Raw genomic sequence first — 21,473 nt, forward strand, 5'->3', positions numbered from 1 at the left:
TTGGTGTTGGCGGAGGTGGAGTTGCGAGACGTTGGTGTTGAGCACTGGAGTCGGAAGTAGAGTGTTGGATGGTGGTGTGCAACCGGCTACACTCAAATTTGAGGGGTGCGTACTGGGCTCGTTCCGCCCTTGTCGATGAATTATTTGATATCAATTTGGCGGATAGGGAATTCTTTAGGCTTGTCCGAGAACATCTGTATTCGAGGTGGGGATATTGAAGCCCTCTAGTTGGTCCTAACACCGTTGACGAGACCATTACTACTACTGGGGCGTTCTGCAGTTTTTTCTCACTCTGTGGGCGAGTGATAATTCATGCATGTAAATTAACACACCCTTCTCAACCGGTCAACCCATCCACGATACAGGGAAAATTTGAAGCAATTCGCATCATTAGTGATGCAGTATTGTGTGAGAAAGATGAATTGACTTCACGACTCAGAGATACCGTACCACTGTAGCAGTTAAGTAGCATGTTGATAATTACGGCTACGATATCATTGGCATTTCTGAGATGGTAGATTGCAAGATTCGGATGGCAATGGCAATGGCAACACGTTCAGGGGCTGTATAATCTACGCAATGGACCTCACAAAGTAATCAGGAGCACAGGGATTGGAAACGGCCAGGGCAGGTGATTCATTCTCGCCACAAAAAACACTATTTTGTGAAAAATTACCGAACAAAGCCTCTAAACGCCCACGGTCCCAAAAAGACAAAAAAAATTAAGAAGAAAAGAAAACCCGAGCCAGCAAGACAAGATTATTCCCAGAGCAGAAAACTTTTTTTATTTTAGTTTCGTCCTCCCTTGTACGCTTACAAAAGAGTTCTATTCCACCATCTAGTACTCGCCAACGACGGGGAACTCAAAGATGACGTGCTTGCCAGTGAGTTTGCGGTACACCTCGCCGAAGGTGTCGACCTTGTAGTCAACGCCGGCGCGCTCCTTGGCGTCAAGGAAGACCTTGATGACCTTGTGGGAGTCCTCCTTGGTGCGGATGCGCTTGCCAACGATCTCGGTGGGGTAGACGAGGTCGGAGAGGATGGCGTCGTGGACAGCGGTCAAGGTGCGGGACCTTGGGCGCTTCTGGGTGACACGGCTGCGGCGCGAGGGAAGAGGGAGGATACGGCGCTGAGCAATGAAGAGGACGTGGCGGTCGGAGAACTTCTTCTCGAGCTCACGGGTGAGTCTATTCCATTGAGTTAGTGGATGGTGGTGGAGAGGAGTGTGGGGAAGTCGTTGGGGGAAGTACCTCTGCTGAACGTTGTGGAATCCCTTCAACAAGGGGACGGGCACAAAGATGACGATGGCCTTCTTTCCGTGGCCAACCTCGAGCTATCCTCCCACCGAGTACGAACCCGAATCGTTAGCTTTCCCGTACCTTCCTTCGTTCCCGCCTCCCCCACAAAGGGCGGGGGGACCTGGTCTGAAGGGGAGACTGGGAGACTGCGCATTCCGAAGAATGGCTAAAGAATTGAGGGGATTATATTACCTCCTTGGCGGAGTGGAACTGGAGAGGACGGAGAGCACCCTTGAGGTCAGCGACGGAGGTCTCGAGATCGTACAGAGCCTGGGCAATGTTGGTCTCCAACTCCGAGGGCTTGGAGTGGGACGGGGAGTTGGCGGCGATCTTGATAAGGGCGGACATCTTGATTTTTTTGGGGTGCTGAAGTTGTTCTGCTGGATGGGAAAAAAATGCCGTGATGATTTTGTCGTCGTCGTTGGGGTGGTCGTGATAAATTTCGTGGTGGTTGAGGTTCCAGGGTCGTATGTGTGTGGGGCTTAGTGAGGCGGTGGTGACTGTGGGTAGGGCGTTGCCCTATTAATGCCAAGACACTGTGAATCATGGTGCAGCACTCGACATGGACGCAGATGAAGGTTAAACTGGGGGAGAAGCCGGCGAGACAAGCAGGAATGAATGTTTTAACGAAGGTATTTGCTCCTCGTTTCTGAATTTTTCTTTTGACTAGTACTCATGCGCGCAACAACAACAAATACCACAGCTTATCAAGCAGGATAAGAAGATAGAGCCTGAAATCGCATCTTGTTTGTGTTGGTGCTGAGAATCATTTTCTAAATCGACATTCTAGAACCTTTTTATGGAGTAGAATGTAGAGATGTCTATACAATTCTTAGGTCCGCTCTACTGATAGTTAAAATGAAGTTATGTGTTCTCCGACTAATCTAATCTACTTGTAGTTGTCCCTGTACGTACGTTGTTTTTAACTATTAACGACGCTCTAATATATCAAAACCATCTGGGTCTACTCATTGAGGGGTTAAACCAAGAGAGTGAATACTAAAGGTACTCAGATCTAAAAGCCTAGGTTATCCAGCCCAACCCGTTCAAGATAAAGGGAACTGTAACTACTATTTAGATTACAGTTTGTAGAAATATCTACTACAAGACAGGCGTTAGTTTGAAGATGGTCAATGATCAAAAACTGTATTTCGGGGGCAATATCAACGATAAAAGCTCACAACGGCTTTCACATGCTCCATTCACTTTGTCCCTTCTATTCTTCCTAAGCCGGCCGATGAGCTGGGACGAAATCCACGATACCGCCTTGTAGGCAAATATAGTTTTGAGGCTTTATAGAGTTGAAGAGCTCGAGTCCTTACTGCTATTTTTATGGGATATATCCGCATAAACCCACTGCTGAGACACATAGAATGTAACACGAAAAACATCAATCCCTTCCCAACACCCCAATTCCGTATCACTACGGATCTTATAGTAACATAGCCATGCCTCGCACACATGTATCGAAGTTTCAAGTGCAAGGACACCCGTAAAGTGATTCATTAGACTGCAACCCATAACCACAAACTACTCCACCACCAATCACCACCACGAAGTAGAGCTAGCTTTACAGCAACAACACTAGATGCCCAACAGATGAGAATGCAAGCAACTATTGTTTAACAAAAACATCACCTGCAGCCACAGCCTGGGGCATATCCCAAACTAAACTCGAGGATTGCTATCGTGCGTTACCCTCCCCCATGCACCCATCCTCCTCTGAGCCCACAATAACCATACCAGGGCCTTCTACACCAACACAACGTTAAACTTAATATACTGTTGTACGTCAACATTATACCCCTCTCTCCCTCTCTCAGAGTAGATGGCGGCGGGGCCCATAGTCATCTACACCCACAGCAGACCTCTTCACACCGGCTCCCGAGTCTCGCACACTCACACCCACACCTACACACAGCATGACTCGCCCGCTTACCTGAAGCATGGCTCTGCTAGACCCACAGAGTGGCTAACACATTCATATCGACCAGTTGGGTTTTCTATACAATGATGTGGGTCATAGATTATCACTCGTATATCGAAGTGCTGGCGCTGAGCACCTCACTGGGCTGCTACCTCATAGCTATGGTTTCGACGCCAGGTAGAGCGGCTATAGCTTTTATAGAAATGTGGTACTGGTCACCCACGGCCCCGGTATCGGTGGTTTAAAGCACCAGCGCTGTCTGGATGGGGGCCCACGTCCGGCGGCCGCGGGGTAGATCGAAGTCAGCGCCATAAGATCCTCACTGCACTGGCTCGATATAGTAACCGCAGAAGAAGACGGCATACCCCTCTCCTCTCAACGTCGCGCCAAGTTCAGTGCTGTCAACGCTACAAGCCAACCCGGTACCGGTGTTAAAAACCCTATACCACGATCTCCGGTCCGGGCTGGTACTTGAGCTCTCCGCGGCCGCGCGCGCGGAGATGGCGGTCCACCAGTAGCAAAACTGGCAGTGGTAAACGATACAGCCCGGTAGACCTAGATATGCAGGTTATCCGGGTCTGGTATTAGGAACTCGATTCACAGCGTCGCACTCGGACATCACAGCCCCTCACTCGCCCTACACCAACCCATTGTTTTCAATTCATGTCCGTTTTCTATTTTTCCGTTTCAGTTTTCAGTACAGCAATGATACACCCACCAATCCATCACACACGCGTGTAGCTACATGTATTCATACGAGTCCCCGGCCATAAGAACAGAACAGAAAGAAAAAGAACAGAGAGAAAAAGGATGCCTAAAACCGACCACACCACAGTTGAGAGAGGAGAGAAACGAAGGAAAGAGAAGAGGAAGGAAAAAAGTTAATACTAAGAATAATCATACTAATAACAGGAGGAGAAGGAAGAAGAACACCACGCCCACGAAGTCCCCGACATTACCACTTCCACCTTACTACTACACCATCCACACCATCTACACCCGCTTTTCCATACCCGCGAGTCTCCTACCTACATTCCCAAAGCACACGCAGCTGCAGAACAGCACAGAGCATACCCACACCCATACGCCAATCCTCTCGACTGGGACCCACCCCGCCAGCAGTCCCTCTCCGCGGCTCTGAACGCCCGCACCATACACAATCTCCGGCGCCTGGATGAGCCCAGGGCTGGTCTGCAGCATGACCACACTCCCGACGACGCCCACCACGGCACTGAACCAGAACCCGGCGCGCGTGCGGTCAACAAGGTACCACAGGAACGGATTGATGAGCGCCAGCGTCAGCGACACCTGCAGCGTCGACTGCCAGGGAAGCTTCCGGATCGCATAGGCGATACCGACGAAGGCGCCGATGCTGCGCACTACCGGCTCCCAGTCAATCTTAACGCCTGCGGTGGTGCCGTCGAGCCATGGGAGGATGCTGCCGAGGGCGATGCCGGCGAGGCCCCATATTACGAGGTATTGTAGCCCGTAATGGACGGAGAGCATGGAGGTCGCTGAGAGTGACTTGGAGTGGTGCAGGTGCGTGACGATAATGCCGTAGGCTGTTCCGAGGACGAAGAGGGAGGTGATGCGCAGGGCATGCCATGCGAGAGCTGTCCTGGTGTTTTTCTGGATTATCTTCTCGCGGGTGACGAGGGATTGCGCGCGCGCGCGCTTGTGCATCTGGGTTTGAGGCGCGAGGGTGGCGGGCAGGGTGGGTTTCTTGGTGAAGTCAAAGTCGCTGATGTTGAGCACCGAGGGGGCCCGTGACACCGTCGTGGGTGTTTGGGCGCCCGGCTCGGTGTAGTCGTAGATGCCGAAGAGGGTTGACGAGGTCAGCGCTATGGACGACTTTGTGCGCTTCACATCGCCGTTGGAGGAATCGATGGGGGATTGTAGCTCGGAGGTGGTTTCGGGGGTGGAGGCCCCTGGAGGGGTGGCAGAAGGCGTGTCGAGGTCGAAGGGACGACGGGGAACTGGACGCAAGATTGGTACTTCGGATTGTGAGGACATTGTGAATGGTAGGTAGAGGATGTTTGTATAGAGTTTCAGGGACGTATGGATTGCTGATATAGTGTCGAGGAGTGGCCAGGGAGAACAGGAGCTGTGAGTAGGAGGGCGAGGTCGTGGTGGAATGTGGTGGACACTGTGTTAAGTGGAATGAATGCACTGGTATGAGGTATGGAGGAAGAGGAGGAGGTGAATGACTCTCTCTCTCTTTGCTTTTGAGGGCAGACAGACGTGTATGAACAGGAGGTAGCGTGACGTCCTTCCCGGATCTTCGTCTCTTTGCAGATCTTCTGTTGTTCCTGGTATTGCAGACAGGGGAGTGAGTGAGCAAGTGAGTGAGAAGCGGTGTGGAGAATAATGGCAGAGATGCAGAGATACAGATGGAGTCACAGACAGTCTACAGAGTCTACAGAGAATAGAATCAGACAGAGACAGAACAGAGACAGAGAGACAGAGACAGAGACAGAACGGAAACAGCCAGCCAGGAGAGTGAGAGAGAAACAAATCAACACGCAAAGGGGAAAGGCCAACCTAAGTACCCCAGGCCTATGCATACGTCCGGATTGCGCGAATGTGAGACCCGAGAAGATGCTATGTACTTTACCGTACAAGTATGTACGGTGATATTGATGACCTCAACAATTGCATTGGCACGACGGAAGACAGCAAACAGAGGCAATTAACACACAGCTGAACATCCGTACCTGTCTCCTTATTCTGCCCGTCTGCTCCCGTGCCTATTGTGCTTTTCTGATTCTGTAAAAGAAAAAATACCTCCAGCTAATTACTAACTACTCTCCATTCTATCACCATCATATGCTCACTCCACACTCACTGCTCGCTCACCCCTGAGGGCTGAGACAACACTCGATGATCTCAACTATTTGCACGTGAATCACCCGAGTAAGCTTCTGATCACTCCACGGCCGGTCCGCCCAACAACTCAACCTGCACCCCTCTCCCGCTCTACCCAAAGTAATAATTGTTTTATCCATCATCATCATATCGCTCATAGAGAACTTTGTATTTAACCTCTCTATATCCAAACCTCCTTCTCTCCTCGCTCGTTTTCTTCCTCAACAGAAAGAAAGAAAGAAAATCTCTAGCGCGACAGCCCCCAATCCCTACAGGACCCTTGCATTACATCTCTGCTCTAGAGCACCTGTATGTACTCCACACTCAGAGTCTACTTACATGCCCCCCCCCCCCCCCCTTTTCCCCCTCCCCGGTGTGATTGATCGTTTTTTCTTGGACCTAGGTACAGGAAAATACCCCGATCCACGACCCCCGAGGAGGGAGGCGTTGCCGCTTTCGATCGTTTGCAACCAGAGCCTCACCTTCCAACTGTTTGATCACCAGACGTACCTACCTCCACCGACCGTGGGGAAGAAGAAGGGAGGGGGAGATTGAGTGCGGGGTTGACTACTGACTTACAGTCTACAGGAAGAAAGATCACTACCATCGCTCGATTTGAGATTTGCTGCCGGTCGTGTTTGAGATTGAGGTGGGGCCGGGTGGTACATACATAGATGTTAGATATAGGGGAAAACGCTTAACTGTGGGGTGTGTGCTGCTGTGCTATGCTATACTATGCTACAGCGATGGGGAAAATTATTGTAGAAGTATGGTAAGAGTCCTATTGGCCGGGGCAGCCACCTAAACCCTGTTTTTAGACCCCCTGTTTCTACAATAATTTTCCCCATCGCTGTAATGGGATTACATCTAGCATGTGTTAGTAGGTTTTGGATCTTGGATTGACTTGCAAGTGTCTGCGATGGATTGGACTCTGCTCTTCTACTCGGGCATAGTACGGTAGTTTGAAGACGTTACAACCACTTGAGCCACAAGCACCACCATCGACCAATTAAAGCAATGGGGATATAAAGCAATATTCTGAGGCGCATATAAATAGTTAGCTGTTGATCTGCTTGCCTGCTTGCCTGCTTGCTTACTTACATGTGCTTTTCTTGCCCAACGGGCAGCTCCGAATCGGCGTATGAGTTGTTACTAGGACAGCACACTAAAGGCACTTTTGCAACAAAGTGAAGAACTGGTGCTTTAAATTCTATATGGGGTAGTAAACTTAGATCTGCTGTAATTTTTGCTAGTTCGCCGCGCGCCGTGTTTCGAGAAATAGTACACCTGGGAAATTGCCTTGGAGGACGCTCCTTTAGAAGAAACCATGGGATTGGTTTATTTATCAAACGGTTAAACACTGGACACAGTACCTCACTACACTACTACAATACATGTACATAAGCAGAGGCCACCGCCAAGCCACCGTGGAGCTACATGTAGTTGTTGGAAAGCCAGTATAATATAAAGAATCTATCCCGCGGCCCGTCCCGTTCCATCGATCACATTACTTGTCTTCATCTCCGCCTTCTTCCTGCTCATAGTCTTTCTTTAGAGTCCATCAGTCGAATTCTCGAGAATGTCAAATACTCTACATGGATCGAACAATGTGTTGGTATTGATCTTCCAATACTCTACTGGGATGATGATGCAATTAATACCCTGTCCCGTTTATACATCGAGCACCCCCTGTCTCACGATCAGTCCATTGGTGGACCCGGACATATGTCGTTATATGGAATTTTATGTCTGTTTTCCTGCACGTTATGCATGCAGTTACTACGGCACCGTCCTATCAGCTTGCCCGCAGCAAATCTGGCATACAATTCATTACAGCGAGAGATAGAATTATTGTAGAAACAGGGGTCTAAAAACAGGGTTTAGGTGGCTGACTCGGCCAATAGAACTCTTCCCATGCTTCTACAATAATTTTACCTCACGCTGTAGAAGGTATTAAAAACTTACTGGAAGTAGGTATAATATGGAGACGGTTTTCACTGGTACGATGACTTCACATGCTTCGGCCATCTCTTCGTGCATTCATGGGCACTATTTCAGTCATCGAATATCACTCGAATATCAACTGCACCAAATAATCTCATTTTGGTTGTATTAATGTTTACACAGACTACCTCTCTATTTAAACAAAAAGAATATATAACATAGAAATCTAAGAAAAGATCGACTACAAGATCCGACATGACTAGGAAAATGAGAAGGGAAAAAATATTACAAGCCGATTCGCCAGGAACCGACGAACATCCACAAGGATGCAACCTCTATTTGTGCACCTTAATTGAGTTTGAGGTCCCCGAAAACGTATAAGTCCCACCCGCCTTACGGTCGGTGTTTTCGCAATTATTCATGATCTCCATCGCTGCTAATCCCGCTTGCTCGCAACCTATGCTGCCATCCCATAAGCCGCAGAATGATATTTTGCAGCCACCAGCTGATGAGATAACACCACATTGGTTGTTGCTAATTAAAGGGTTCTTTGTGCATATCTTGCCGTCTTTACCGGAGGCTAGGAGTTTCTCGAAGGCGGCCTTGATATCATCGTGGGTGGGAGAGCCACTGCTGGTTTCGCACCGGACGCTGTTGGCGCGGACAACGAGTGGTATTGCGTGGGTACATGCCATGAGGAGTGTGAGGAGCAAAAGCAGTAGAGATGTGAATTTGAACATTATCGCGGGAAGGAGGGGATTGAGTTATCGTGGATGCGGTCGAGAATGTTTTTGCGAATGAAGGTAAAGTACGTCTACTGAACCGAGTGAATGATACCGAATTTTCTAGAGCAGGATCGAAGGACTTAAGCGGATGCCATCAACCTTATAAACCAGTCTCCCTCGCTCGTCATTGATAAAATTTATAGTGGTGTGCACGGCACAACTCAGCAGAATACAATATCTCCACGACCTATAACCTATCTCGTTCCTTTCTCTCTCCATGCAGCCGTTGGCTTGCCTGGCAATCAGAGCGGCGGCGAAAAATACGAGGGTGTGCGCGCACATGTGTTCTGCAGTCTGTGGGCGAATCAGAAGGCCGCATATCGACGGAGGTTCAACCGGGCGAAACTAGAATGAAACTGGCGGATGTAGATTTTATACGCGGGAGTTGAATATGGCACCTTAGAAACGAAGGTGTTTTTTTGTTATTCCCACTCTACTTTCTTCATGATAAGGGGTAATGAAAGAAGGGAGGAATTCAAGTTTGAGGTCACGTGTTGTGTTGGTTGATACTCAGTTGACTGGCAGGCAAGCACCTGGGTATGTCAGGCTTAATATAGATTTGGGATTACTCTACTCTAGAATTAGAGTGGAAAGGCGAACCCCGAAGAGCACTGCATTGTCAGCCAATTGATTGTGATCGCACTCACTGGACAGGATTGAAATCCTTAAATATCTACATTCAGCACTGGCCAGAACCCGGTATATACCCGCCCTGCAATGAAAGTAGATAACACATTTTTTTTGCAAACGGGATCGGATACCTAGAAATGGCGTATGATGTACTATGGTAGGTATTACTACCCGCCTGTCTGTCATGTCAGTAGGTAAGGAGCTATGGTAGAGGGGTAGGGGTTATATTCGTCCGTTCGTGTGGGGAATATCTACATGGACACCGATAAAGTTTTCATCCAAACTCTGGAAAAGTAGAAGGCGGCGGCGTCGGCAGTGGTGGTGATGGATGTGCGTGCATGTGGAACGTGGTTGGCTGTTGTACCGAAAGTGTTTCAACATGTGTGAGGCTGGGATCATAGGTTGTCACTCGAACTTGATAGGGAGTTGGGATGAACCCTTCATGGGAAAAGAACTTGGTTTTGGGGTCTTGGCTCATTTTTGTGGAGTGGGTTAGATGAGGGATGAGGGATGGGGGATGGACAGGTTGTGGTTGTTTATGTTGGCGTTTCATCTAGGTATAGCTATAATATGGCACATATCACTGTTTATATTACTTTTTCGTCTGAGCTAGTTACTTGTTTTTAAAAATTTCTGGGGTTTGTGTAAGCATGGGAGGTTTTGTGTTCCGTGGTACACAGCCAGTAGTGGGAATTGATGGTTCTGATATGAGGGTCCTACCTAGTTCTCTGTGTGTATAGGGCTGCTCTTGGTGTGGGCCTGCTCTTTTTATAGAGATAGAGGGATCTTCTACATAGTCTTTATGACGAGATATAGATAAGTGCACTACGCATAATCTTCTGTGAAAATGTAGATACCTCCCACTTAAGTTTACCGGGAAACTTTTCCTAAATCTGTTCTAGATCTGGCCGTCATCTTTGCCATCTGACCACCATCTCTCTCTTTATGTAAAGGTTTCCGGCGGCGGTACTCATAGGCGGGCGCGGGGTGGAAGAGAGGGAAGTAGAGTGGAGCTGAATTAACCAACAAAATATAGTATACAGTCGACTCACCCTATAAGGGTACCTCTTATAAAGGTAGTCGCCTTATAATGATATGGATTCACGGGCTATATTAGCCTTTGTATACACAAATTCTCCCTGCATATAAGGGTACAACTTTGCGCCAATTTTGTACGTTATAGGGTGATTCGACTTTAATAACAAGCACAAGATAGGAGTTACCTATCATAGACGGCCCTATTACCAAGTCTCAAATCTCTTTGAAACCAATCCTTCTGTTAGCTATGTATGTAATAACCCATATTCTAAGAGCACCAGTTACGGTTATAAGTAGGCCCTCCTCTAGCTGGCTGTATGACGAGGACTTGTAGGCTTCGCAGGTATGTTATGCGCAATAGGTTATATGGTTTCTGGCGGGGATGAGGGTGGAGGGTGAGGGTGACGTTCATGTCTTTGGTGAATGGCCCAGGATGGAGCTAGGGTGGTGGGTCCGGATGGTGGGTTGAGTAATGTAACTAAGAACGGTGACCATTTACCAGGGCGGTGACCCTGGGCAACTTATGTAAATACAGTGCCAGCCTAGCTGCAGCTGTTAACTTCTTTTGGAGCGTTTTTTTCCACGACCAATTCATGGTAAAGGAAATCCTAGCTGCTCGACGGCCAACGAAACAAGGCCCGTAACCTTTTAGAGCACGAGCTCGGATATTGTGGATATTTGAACGAGACGGTTTGTTCTTGTAGGGTTGGTGGTCTGATGGGTGTGATATAGGTTGACTAATTATTTTGATTTAGGGTTTTTTCACCGATGGTACTCGGGATCGGTGGACTGTATTAGTATTTTCTCCGCCCTGATCTGCTCCTGGATACCAATGAATAGTCCAACATTTCAGGTTCAAAATGGTCCTTCAGATTCCAAATTTTTGAGACATCTCGAGACCAGCGTTAACTACCGCGTGTTACTACCTTATCTCACCATCTATCTTACGCCGTTGTAGCCTTTCCAGATGACTTATGTCCATCATCAATAACTCCAAGGAAGATTTGGAAGAGCAGGTGCTAGCAGGGCGACTCCTAGTTGTGGATAGTATGTATCGTCAGCCAGTAGATTCAGACAACGGGCTTCTGTTAAGTATTTTCGTAGTAAATGGTTAACAGTATAAGCATCGACGGGGGATGATAATGATAATGGGGAGGGGATTGGAGTGTCAGGACGGGCGCCTCTCATGAGGGCTTTCGCCTTATCAGTACCAAAACTGAAAGCTGTCTATCCCTCCGTTTGACACGAAATGCTGACCACTTCTTGTGAGACCGGTAAGGTGGCTAGTTCTAATAAGTTCAAATCAATTATTCCATCTGGATCAACCTCTGGCCAATCTCTCGTCAGCATTCGTTGTGGCGTCCTTGGCCCCCATCAGAATGGCCAACCTGTCAGACGAATTTAAGAGATAACCCAATCCCCGCCATCAATAGAAACCAAGTCATTACATATGCCAAGGCCTGCCGGTCTCGTCCAAACCACTAACTGCAAATAGTTCCGAGTGAGATCCAGTGATTGCATAATCAATTAAAACTGCTATGTCTTCAATTATGCCGCCCCATAGAAGCCTCGAGGAGCTTCTAGATGGGGGGCAAATGGACTCGGCTTTGACCGGCGTTCCCGGGGAGCGTTGCGGGGGCGGCCATTGTGGTTTGTGCTCCGCGGTGGTGGCACGTTGCCTGCTCACAAATCAGCACTTGGCTTCAGAGCACAAGGCATGAATGAGACAAGACGAACCTGTGAATACGAACAATTCCTGTGTGAACCCCTGCGAGCGAGTACAAAAATGTAGCCATGGAAAAATTTACTTCTGAGAATATAGCGGGGGTGGGTTGGCCGGTTACTTGCTGATCATGAGCACATACCAGAGGGGCCGTTCAGTGTTATGTATAGATGACAGGAAGACTATCAAGCTTTCCTTTTCTCTAGGTGAATTATAGTGTGATCAACATATGCACGTGTATTCACCAAGGCGCGCGATGGTTGTAAGATGTTTGCATACATGTAAGGATATCAACCCCCACGATAAGATCGACCCAAGTGCTCTAGAGGGATAAATGTAGTTTACACCTGCGTCCTAGAAGGAGGATGCAGATATCGGCTAGGCCATATTCATCATATAACTACGTCATTTTAAGATTTCTTTTGGTGTTGGGTTGTTAAGTGGTTCATGTAACCTCACTCGACCAGCCCACAACAAAGTCATTCGTCTGCGCTTGACTAACCTCAAAAACTCGCCTCATCACCCAATCTAGCATTTGACTCTTATAATGTTTGCCCGAAACGAAAGAAATAAAACCAGATCCCAATTCCAACATCCATTTGCATGATATCTAACAAAAATAAAACCCCGTACTGTTCTTCATATACGATGTTTATACAGAGTCTTTTTCTATTTAGAAGTACCCTTGATGGCCTCAGGGACGATATCCTTTGCCTTCTCGACGATGGTGTTTTCGGCCTCCTTTGCCTTCCGCGCGAGCGCCGCCTCACGACCTCCGTAGCTGTGATCCTTGTTAGTAGGCTACAGTGGAAGAAAGTGTGATAGTTTAGGCGGGGAGGGCAATTGAGACTTACTTCCAGTAGTTAATGTAACGGTAGCTCTGGGCGAGCTGGGCAGCCTCGTTGACAAAGTGGCATCCTGTTCCTCGTGGTTAGCGGATATAGCGGCGGAGATAAAGACATGGATCGCGGCATACCGAAGAGGAGGTAGTTCTTAGGAGTAACAGCCATTCTACACAATGCGATATATTAGTATAGTGGCGAGCTAGTGAGCAGGAGAAAAATGGGGTAGGCGTACGAGTATCTCATGAAGACAGCGGAGTAGACGAGAAGCGCAGCGGTCATCTTTCCCGAGATACTGCATTACTCATTATTGTCAGCGTTTCCCTTACAGAAGAACGTGCCGAATTCAGAATCCACATACACCTCAGGGTCCTTTCGGGTAATGTCCAACACTGCTGCGATGGGGATTCCAAAGTTGGAAACCGGTCCCCAGAAATCTAAACCACCAACCCATGAGCAATGACTCTACTACTACTGCGGACGAGGGAAAGGGATCGACGACGTACGGGTGGAGCAAAAGTAGCTCGTCGTCGGATTGCTCCGGATTTTGGCGTTGAGGGCGGATATCATTGAAGCCATGGATGCTGCTTGTGGGGGGTTATGAGTTGGATTTGATGAGGTGGTGTTACTGCTAGGATTCGAACCTCAGGCACCGAGTTGTAGGAGGAGGAGGAAGGGGTGGGTTTTGCTGGATAGAGCGGTTGGAGTTGATGGAAGGGAGGAGGTTTCGTGGAGGGGAATTGCTCTTGTGAGCCAGCAAATCTTTGGCTTCTGGCTCGGTCGGTAGCTGTACCGTACTGTGGGACCCAGGTACGAAGATTACATGATAGGAAGACCCTGGTCCGCGATTCTGAACCACATAAACAGAACAATGGCATTCTACTCAACTTACATTGTATACAGCAATAGATCATCGAGCAGATTTCACTGTGAATTGGAATTATCTTTCTTTCCTTTTGCTCTACATCCTCGGAAGTCTGTTTCGTCTTTGAGATTTTTCTATTTTTCTTTTACTCGTATGGTCTCAGAGTGGGGAAAAACGACATGCATACATGGCTTGGCGGCAACACCCAGGCTCCCATGAGTTTTCTGATGCACCCCACTAAGCCCCATCCGCTCTAAGACGACATAACAACTGACAAACAACTGCAAGATGAATTTACAAATGCTCTTTTACATAAGTTACAGGCAACAACCCACGAGGGACCACCCACGCACCCACCCGCTACCGGGATGCATCCAATGTGCTTGTGTATCTAATTTGATTACATTACACATCAACGGGCGGAAATGCAGCGAGCAAGGAGACGAGACGGTGCCGAAACGAATAGAAAACATGACGCCCAGTTAACTCGTTTTTATCCGCCATGTTCCGCCCTATCCAAGGGCTAGTGGCCATAAAGCATCTCTCGTCCTGCCCCTCCATAACTAACCCCTCCTCCCTCCTCTTCTCTTCTTTCTTTCCTTTCCTCATCCCTCATCTCATCAATCACCATTCTGTTATCTGCATTCTTTCGCAACCTTAGACCTCAGATAATAAAACACTTTTATCTTCCTCCATACAATTTTAAATACTCAACTATGGCTGAAGAAACTAAGGCAGTGTAAGTAATATAATTTCGTCATAGACTCTAGATCCCCGCTCCCGCAACATAACCCCTCTTTGTCCGTACCAAGTCCTTCGGGCTTGCGACGGGAGCTCCATTGTTTGCCTCTCTGCTACCTGCGAGGGAGAATTTCAAGTCTCGACTCAAAACTTTAATGTTGATGAAGATCTTTTCGCTGACTTTAGAGCGCGACTGGCCGCTATTGCTGGCGGCTTTGCGCATTCAACACATAGTGGTGGTTAGTACTATCCAATTCTAGTAACAAGTATTCCTCAGGGATTATTTTTTTGCTTTTTCCTTATCCAGTTTTAGGCGGAAAAAATCTCCGAGGAAGCAAGCGGCAGTTTAGGGAAACTGGGATGCTGACGATGGTGGAATAGATTTCGGTCTCATTGGTCTGGCTGTCATGGGTCAGAACTTGATCTTGAACATTGCGGACAACGGTATGTAACGAGTTAATTGGACATTGGTACTGTCGCTAACAGGAAATAGGCTACACTGTCGTTGCCTTCAACAGAACTGTTGCTAAGGTCGACCACTTTTTGGAGAATGAGGCCAAGGGTACGTTCTAGAAATTGCAATTGCCACATTTGTACAGCTTCTAAATAGATTACAGGAAAGAGCATTGTTGGAGCTCACTCCATCCAGGAATTCTGTGAGAAGTTGAAGACCCCCCGTAAGATCATGTTGCTCGTCAAGGCTGGTCCTGCTGTCGACGATTTCATTGCTTCTCTTCTCCCATTCCTGTCCCCCGGTGATATCATTATCGACGGCGGTAACTCCCACTTCCCCGACTCCAACCGCCGCACCAGGTACCTTGCCGAGAAGAATATCCGCTTCGTCGGCGCTGGTGTTTCCGGTGGTGAGGAGGGTGCCAGATATGGACCTTCCATCATGCCCGGTGGTAATGAGGAGGCTTGGCCATACATCAAGGACATCTTCCAGGCCATTGCCGCCAAGTCTGATGGTGAGGCGTGCTGTGAGTGGGTTGGTGATGAGGGTTCTGGTCATTTCGTCAAGATGGTCCACAATGGTATTGAGTACGGTGATATGCAGTTGATCTGCGAGGTAGGCGCAATTCGTTCCGAGACAAGACGAAACATCTCTGACTCCATATAGGCCTACGATATCATGAAGCGCGGTCTTGGAATGACTTGCTCCGAGATGGGTGATGTTTTCGACAAATGGAACACTGGCGTTTTGGACTCTTTCCTCATTGAGATCACCCGCGACATCATGAGGTACAACGACCCCGAAGATGGCACCCCGCTCGTCGAGAAGATCCTCGACAGTGCTGGTCAGAAGGGTACCGGAAAGTGGACCGCGATCAACGCCCTTGACCTCGGTATGCCCGTCACTCTGATCGGAGAGTCTGTCTTTGCCAGATGTCTTTCTTCCATCAAGGCCGAGCGCGTCAGAGCTTCAGAGGTCCTCGAGGGCCCTGAAATCCCGGCCTTCACTGGCGACAGGGAAGCTGCCATTGCAGACCTTGAACAGGTTAGCGGAATTCAATATATAAATCGCACGGGAATTTAGGCTAATTTGAATTTCCAGGCTCTGTACGCTAGCAAGATCATCTCTTACGCCCAGGGATTCATGCTTATCCGTGAGGTATGTTATCGTCGCCCCCTCTATTCTACCCCACTATAAAATACTCATCTCAACGTGATTATTAGGCTGCCAAAGAGTACGGCTGGAAGTTGAACAACCCTGCCATCGCCCTCATGTGGCGTGGTGGATGCATCATCCGCTCTGTCTTCCTTGCGGACATCACCAAGGCCTACCGTGCCAAGCCCGACCTCGAGAACTTGTTGTTCGATGACTTCTTCAAGGCCGCTATCCACAAGGCCCAGCCCGGGTGGAGAAGAGCCATTTCCAAGGGTATCGAATACGGTATCCCAACTCCTTGCTTCTCAACCGCTCTCTCCTTCTACGACGGTTACAGGACCAAGAATCTTCCTGCAAATTTGTTACAGGCCCAGCGTGATTACTTCGGTATGTTTTGTCATGAGTGATATCTTGTTCTATTTTCAATCTCTAACTTTCTTGTAGGTGCCCACACTTTCCGCATCAAGCCAGAGTGCGCTTCGGCCTCTTTGGTAGAAGGAAAGGACATCCACATCAACTGGACCGGAAGGGGAGGAAACGTTTCTGCATCAACATACCTTGCTTAAATTAAAACGTGAACAAATTTGAATGAACTTTTTCTTTCTTTCCTCTCTATCATGACTGAATCCAAATTGCTGGATAAGAGTGGGCCTTTTTCTTTAGCGGCAGTGTAGTTTTAAAACTGGAGAGTCATTTTCTTAAGGACGAAAACGGTGTGTTATATTAAATTAAAATAAATATCCAGCAAAAGATATGACAGTCCTCTCCACTGTGTGCTAAATAGATAGTGATCCGGCTGAGGGGCTTGGCAATTAAAAAACGTCCAGCATGACCTGCGATTAGAAATTGGATAGAAAAGGCCAAGAGATGAGCGAAATAAAGGAAACCCTGTATTCTGAAGAAACGCCGCCTATTCATTGCGCCTAAATTAGCGTTGCTGTATAATTTAGGCGTGTACATATGTAGCTAATTTTGCATGAACTATCACTCGGATATAAAACACTGTCTCTGACTCAATGATAAAAACTCAGACAATCCCTAAAACATCGCAGATATTCTCCCCCCACGCCGTAACTTAGCATCTCGGATAGCGACCCACCAAATATCGGCGCCGGGCTTTTCCGACGGAAACGCCGGAAAAGCGAGACGAGCCACCACCTCCGATGTTTGGTTGCGAAGCTCCGTGGGTTCTTTCTCCGGGTTGGGGACGGGAAAAAGCAACGGAAATATAAAAATTTCGCTGACTGTACCTACTCTACTAATCTGCTCTACCAGATTCAGTTTATCACCAGATAGAAAAATTGCTGGGGTAGTTACTGCTATGTAGTACAATGCTAGCTGGCTTATATAAAGCCCATTGGTCTCCCGCCTTAGATTCACCATGAACCAGCCAAGCAAGCCACGTGCCCAACGGGGTTCTGAAAATATGGTAGCCCGAATCACTTATCATGATGCTACAGTATAAATTACTATTGAAAACGCATGAGTGCATATGAAGTAGTATCATTTACTTATTCTATCACAGAGACGCAGCACTATCGAGATAGAAGAGGTTATGTATGACGAAAAGCTAACTTTATGTTTCAAACAAATTCGGCATTGCGTATTATCCAGAGAACAGCAGCTGCGCAGGTGGTGGCTTTTTTTTTTAACTGCACAGATTTTTTTTCATCGTGGGGTACCTCTATCTCGTTACAGGAGTCCAGACAGGTCTAGATGACGAGTTCAGAATTGATGTCGCAATCTCACATTTAGGTTGATCACCAAGCAAGATATGCACAATTTTTTTTCGCGAAAGGTATTCATGAATTAACTAAGTATAAAATTATTATCTCCTTCGACAAAGAATCTCTAATTAATATATGGGCAACCCGCTGCACCTGATTGAGACTAAGAACGCAAACAAAGAATGTAGTAAAAAAAACGAGAGAAAAAGAGAACTCCAGCTCCCTCAAACATAACGCCGAGGACATGATGATGATTAAGAAGCCATAAAAAACCCTCTACCAAGTCAACTTGAAATTGATATTTCCACCATCGATGTGTATGATATATTCGCCGCCATTGTTGCCCGGTTTCCTTGGTTCCTTATTGGGGCACTTCTCGACGACCTTCTCCAGTGCTGTCGCGATCACATCGCAGCGCCGTCTGACATTTTCAGGCGCACATATCAGGATGCCAACCCCTTCGTCACTCTGTACAAGAGTCGTGCATTCGGTGTCGTTGGGCCGAGTTACGGCGGTTGTCTGCCTGCAGTCTTCAGTGCGCTCTCTGACGATTTGGATGGCGGTATCAATATTGGCTATTAGCTCGTCGCTGAGCATTGTTGTGCAGATTATCTCGACAGGCGAGGGGCCTGGAGCGCAAAGGGCGAATGGAAGCATGACCAGCATGAGGAGGAAGAAAGTAAAGTTGAGCATTTTCGTAATTAATTGATATTCGTGAGAATTCGTGAATTGTGACTTGACTAGCAAGTAATCTGGCCGGCAGGAGGAGGAGGGGGTAGGGGTGAATGTATGCTGCTGTTTTCCTTTGTGGTGAAGAAGTGCAGAAAGACTGCCGATATGCTAGATATATAGCTGTGGTAGAGTGCGGCTTTCAGGTACGTTGAGCTCAGGAACGGCGGACTATTGTGCGTTTCATCTTGCCCTGGTCGTGTCGTTTCAATAGGCCGGCGCTTACTAGCATTTTCTATATTCTATTCAAACCCACACTTGGAAAGCTAGTTCGGCGCTTGATTTGATTGGCTACAACCAGGGGAATCTATTAATATCGCAATTAATTCTAACCCCCAAGACGGGAAGAAAGTTTAAATAGCTGACTAGCCGTCAAGTTGGGTTTTTAGCATAGAAAACATTTGGATTCGGGTTAATTCAAGAACGAACGCAAAGGGGTATCCATGTCCAAGATAGGTACGCAATCCAGATCTAACCGCTGATCGGCCTATGGGTGAATAGTTAAATAGATTGAGTCCATTCATACCGTAGGTGACCGCGAGTGGGCGTCCCTAATTAGAAATCACACGAATTGGCTAGCTAGCCAACTTTCGCATTTTGGCTATTTACGAATGCTGTGAGCAGGTCCTAAGAACCTGCCTTAGCGCGATTGTTTTGAGCGCAGTCCGTTTTCCCAATTAACAGCCAAAGAGAAAAGGTTAGAGACTCAGTGTCGGAGGATTTGATTTCTGATACGGATTAAGACGGCCACGTTATGATCCACAATGTGGTTTCAGTCTCAATCGGCACGTCAATGTCTTTGATTTGAAACCGCAGTTTTTCTTTGACGCTAGTGCCGATGCAACAACCATAAACGCGACCGAATGGTCATTTCCGTTTTCTGGTAATGACTTGAAATCCAGAGTATTGAACTCAGCGTTTCTGACAGGAAATTCGCGTGGCCATGTCTCGCCGAGAGAATCCAGTTGCTCTGGACCGTACACTTTCCTAAACATTAGATTCCAGATACTTTAAGAAATGAGAGCTTTTTGAGGTCCATAAGCTAGCGCGAGATAATTTCCTTTTTTCCTTTTCAGGATTTGACCAAAGCAGTTTTAATTAAGGTCTTGTTGTCCCATAAGCACTAGTTCCGAGGGAGTAGAAGAAAACGATTGACTCTGGTTGCTGTAATAGCTGCTCAGCTTCACTTGAGCAAGAGCAACTTGAGAGAGGCTCGACATTTTAGTAGACTCCAAGATAAGAATGAAGGCCCTAGATAAGGGCTGCAAAGTCCAGCCCGGACAAAATATTTGGCTCGGCCTGGTCTGTCTAGCTGGTAATAAGCAACTCACAGCCAGCCCAAGTAAACTAGCCTGGTCCGCCTATCTCAAATCACGGCCTATTGAGGTCTTTAGCCCTGGAAAGCACGAGCTTTGCAGGTCAAATAGAGAGTAAGCTAGGGCCAACTATAATTCTGACGATATCTGCTAACGGCTGATCGAAGATAATGATGGGCACGAGACAAGACGAAATCATTTTGGACGAAGTCTCGTCTTGTCTCGTCTCGTCCCATAATAGCCTTGAAAGTCTCGAGACCTGAGGAAAGTCTCGAGACGAAACTCGAGACTGAGATAAACTAAACTAAAACCAGATTTGAGGTAAGAACTTGTGCATCAATCTAATTTTCATTATTAATAACATACAAGGGTAAACTGTGGACCACAAGTCCTTGGCGAGGAATGGTGGATTGAATCCAAGGCTAAAGTGTACATCCGATTTCCAGCCAATTAGAATAAGCCTGAGAATAAAGAAGCCTTATACTGGATCATTTAGTATCACTCGGAGTCTCGAGACTTATCTAGAGATTTCAAAAAAAAAGAAAAAAGGTCTCGAGACATCAGCCTCGTCCAAGAGTTGTCTAGGGACATTGAGTCGTGCCTATCATTAATCAAAGATGAGGGCTTTAGTGAGCCCGTCCCGTAGAAAATGACATTCTTGGATTTTAATGGCATAGCTGATCTAAAACAATTTCTTGTCAAATTGTTTTGTTGTATATAAGGAAATCTAGAGACTCAACTTTATTTTCTAGTACTCCCGTGCCAGGTACGCGAGTCGAATCTATCATACTAATATAATTGTTGGTGTTGATTTCGCTAGCAGTAAATTCTCCGAGTTGGGTTATAAAAGGAAATAAGGTGTCCCATTCCTGGGATTTTTGTTCCCGGATTTCATATCAAGGAATGTTTTTCGAAGGGACCGAGAATAAAGTTCTTAGTGTTGAATAGCTGGCTTTTCAACTGATGTCGAACCCATACAGGCAATCTGTCCGAACCTGTCACTGTCATGTCGACACTTGTACGATCCGTGACTATGTAGCTAGCTAGGCTCTTTGTCGAGATTAGAATCAAGTCACTTATCTCGTCCTACTTTTTCAACACTTAGCATACATTTTGGCGTATATACGAGCCTATAATTTGATATTCAAGACTTTAATAATATTTCCGCTACATTCTTTAGTTGGTTTGACGAAACGAGTGATCCATTGTGATGTGCCATTCAGGGACACAATTCCGCCGCTTCCGAACGTTCCCCGATACCGCCTGTCAGCCTGGAACACTCCTGGATAGGAAATCTTCATGATTGGACTAGAGAAAGCACATGTCAGAGAGTACGAATAGCACCCGACTTCTGAAAACCAGCCTTCACCACCCCGCACGGAGGCTAATGGCAATACAGTGATGTCAAGTCTTCTGGTCTCGTACCAGTCACCA

The 21,473-nt window shown here is 47.3% G+C and overlaps 6 protein-coding genes across 6 annotated transcripts; 1 reads left to right on the forward strand and 5 right to left on the reverse strand.

The window, feature by feature from the left end:
- Positions 1–838: 838 nt before the first annotated feature.
- Positions 839–1,646, reverse strand: H6S33_002930 (uncharacterized protein; the record flags this gene model as incomplete). Its single annotated transcript, XM_044834703.1, has 3 exons — positions 839–1,187; positions 1,251–1,333; positions 1,491–1,646. 3 exons carry the CDS (start codon positions 1,644–1,646, stop codon positions 839–841), a joined length of 588 nt encoding a protein of 195 aa, XP_044692137.1.
- Positions 1,647–4,218: 2,572 nt separating this feature from the next.
- On the reverse strand, positions 4,219–5,238 carry H6S33_002931 (uncharacterized protein; the record flags this gene model as incomplete). The annotated part of the gene is made up of 1 exon (XM_044834704.1): positions 4,219–5,238. The coding sequence occupies one exon, from the start codon at positions 5,236–5,238 to the stop codon at positions 4,219–4,221; it is 1,020 nt and encodes a 339-aa protein (XP_044692138.1).
- A 3,131-nt stretch (positions 5,239–8,369) lies between these two features.
- H6S33_002932 (uncharacterized protein) lies at positions 8,370–8,774 on the reverse strand (the record flags this gene model as incomplete). Its single annotated transcript, XM_044834705.1, has 1 exon — positions 8,370–8,774. The coding sequence occupies one exon, from the start codon at positions 8,772–8,774 to the stop codon at positions 8,370–8,372; it is 405 nt and encodes a 134-aa protein (XP_044692139.1).
- Positions 8,775–12,879: 4,105 nt separating this feature from the next.
- H6S33_002933 (uncharacterized protein) lies at positions 12,880–13,631 on the reverse strand (the record flags this gene model as incomplete). Its single annotated transcript, XM_044834706.1, has 6 exons — positions 12,880–12,991; positions 13,065–13,128; positions 13,187–13,221; positions 13,288–13,347; positions 13,414–13,489; positions 13,559–13,631. The coding sequence occupies 6 exons, from the start codon at positions 13,629–13,631 to the stop codon at positions 12,880–12,882; spliced, it is 420 nt and encodes a 139-aa protein (XP_044692140.1).
- A 1,002-nt stretch (positions 13,632–14,633) lies between these two features.
- H6S33_002934 (uncharacterized protein) lies at positions 14,634–16,833 on the forward strand (the record flags this gene model as incomplete). The annotated part of the gene is made up of 9 exons (XM_044834708.1): positions 14,634–14,656; positions 14,845–14,897; positions 15,040–15,102; positions 15,152–15,220; positions 15,276–15,727; positions 15,779–16,156; positions 16,214–16,270; positions 16,336–16,654; positions 16,712–16,833. The coding sequence occupies 9 exons, from the start codon at positions 14,634–14,636 to the stop codon at positions 16,831–16,833; spliced, it is 1,536 nt and encodes a 511-aa protein (XP_044692141.1).
- A 1,437-nt stretch (positions 16,834–18,270) lies between these two features.
- Positions 18,271–18,687, reverse strand: H6S33_002935 (uncharacterized protein; the record flags this gene model as incomplete). Its single annotated transcript, XM_044834709.1, has 1 exon — positions 18,271–18,687. The coding sequence occupies one exon, from the start codon at positions 18,685–18,687 to the stop codon at positions 18,271–18,273; it is 417 nt and encodes a 138-aa protein (XP_044692142.1).
- Positions 18,688–21,473: the final 2,786 nt, after the last annotated feature.

The sequence above is a fragment of the Morchella sextelata genome (assembly GCF_020137385.1).
Source record: "Morchella sextelata strain SCLS chromosome Unknown scls_14, whole genome shotgun sequence".
NCBI lineage: Eukaryota > Fungi > Ascomycota > Pezizomycetes > Pezizales > Morchellaceae > Morchella > Morchella sextelata.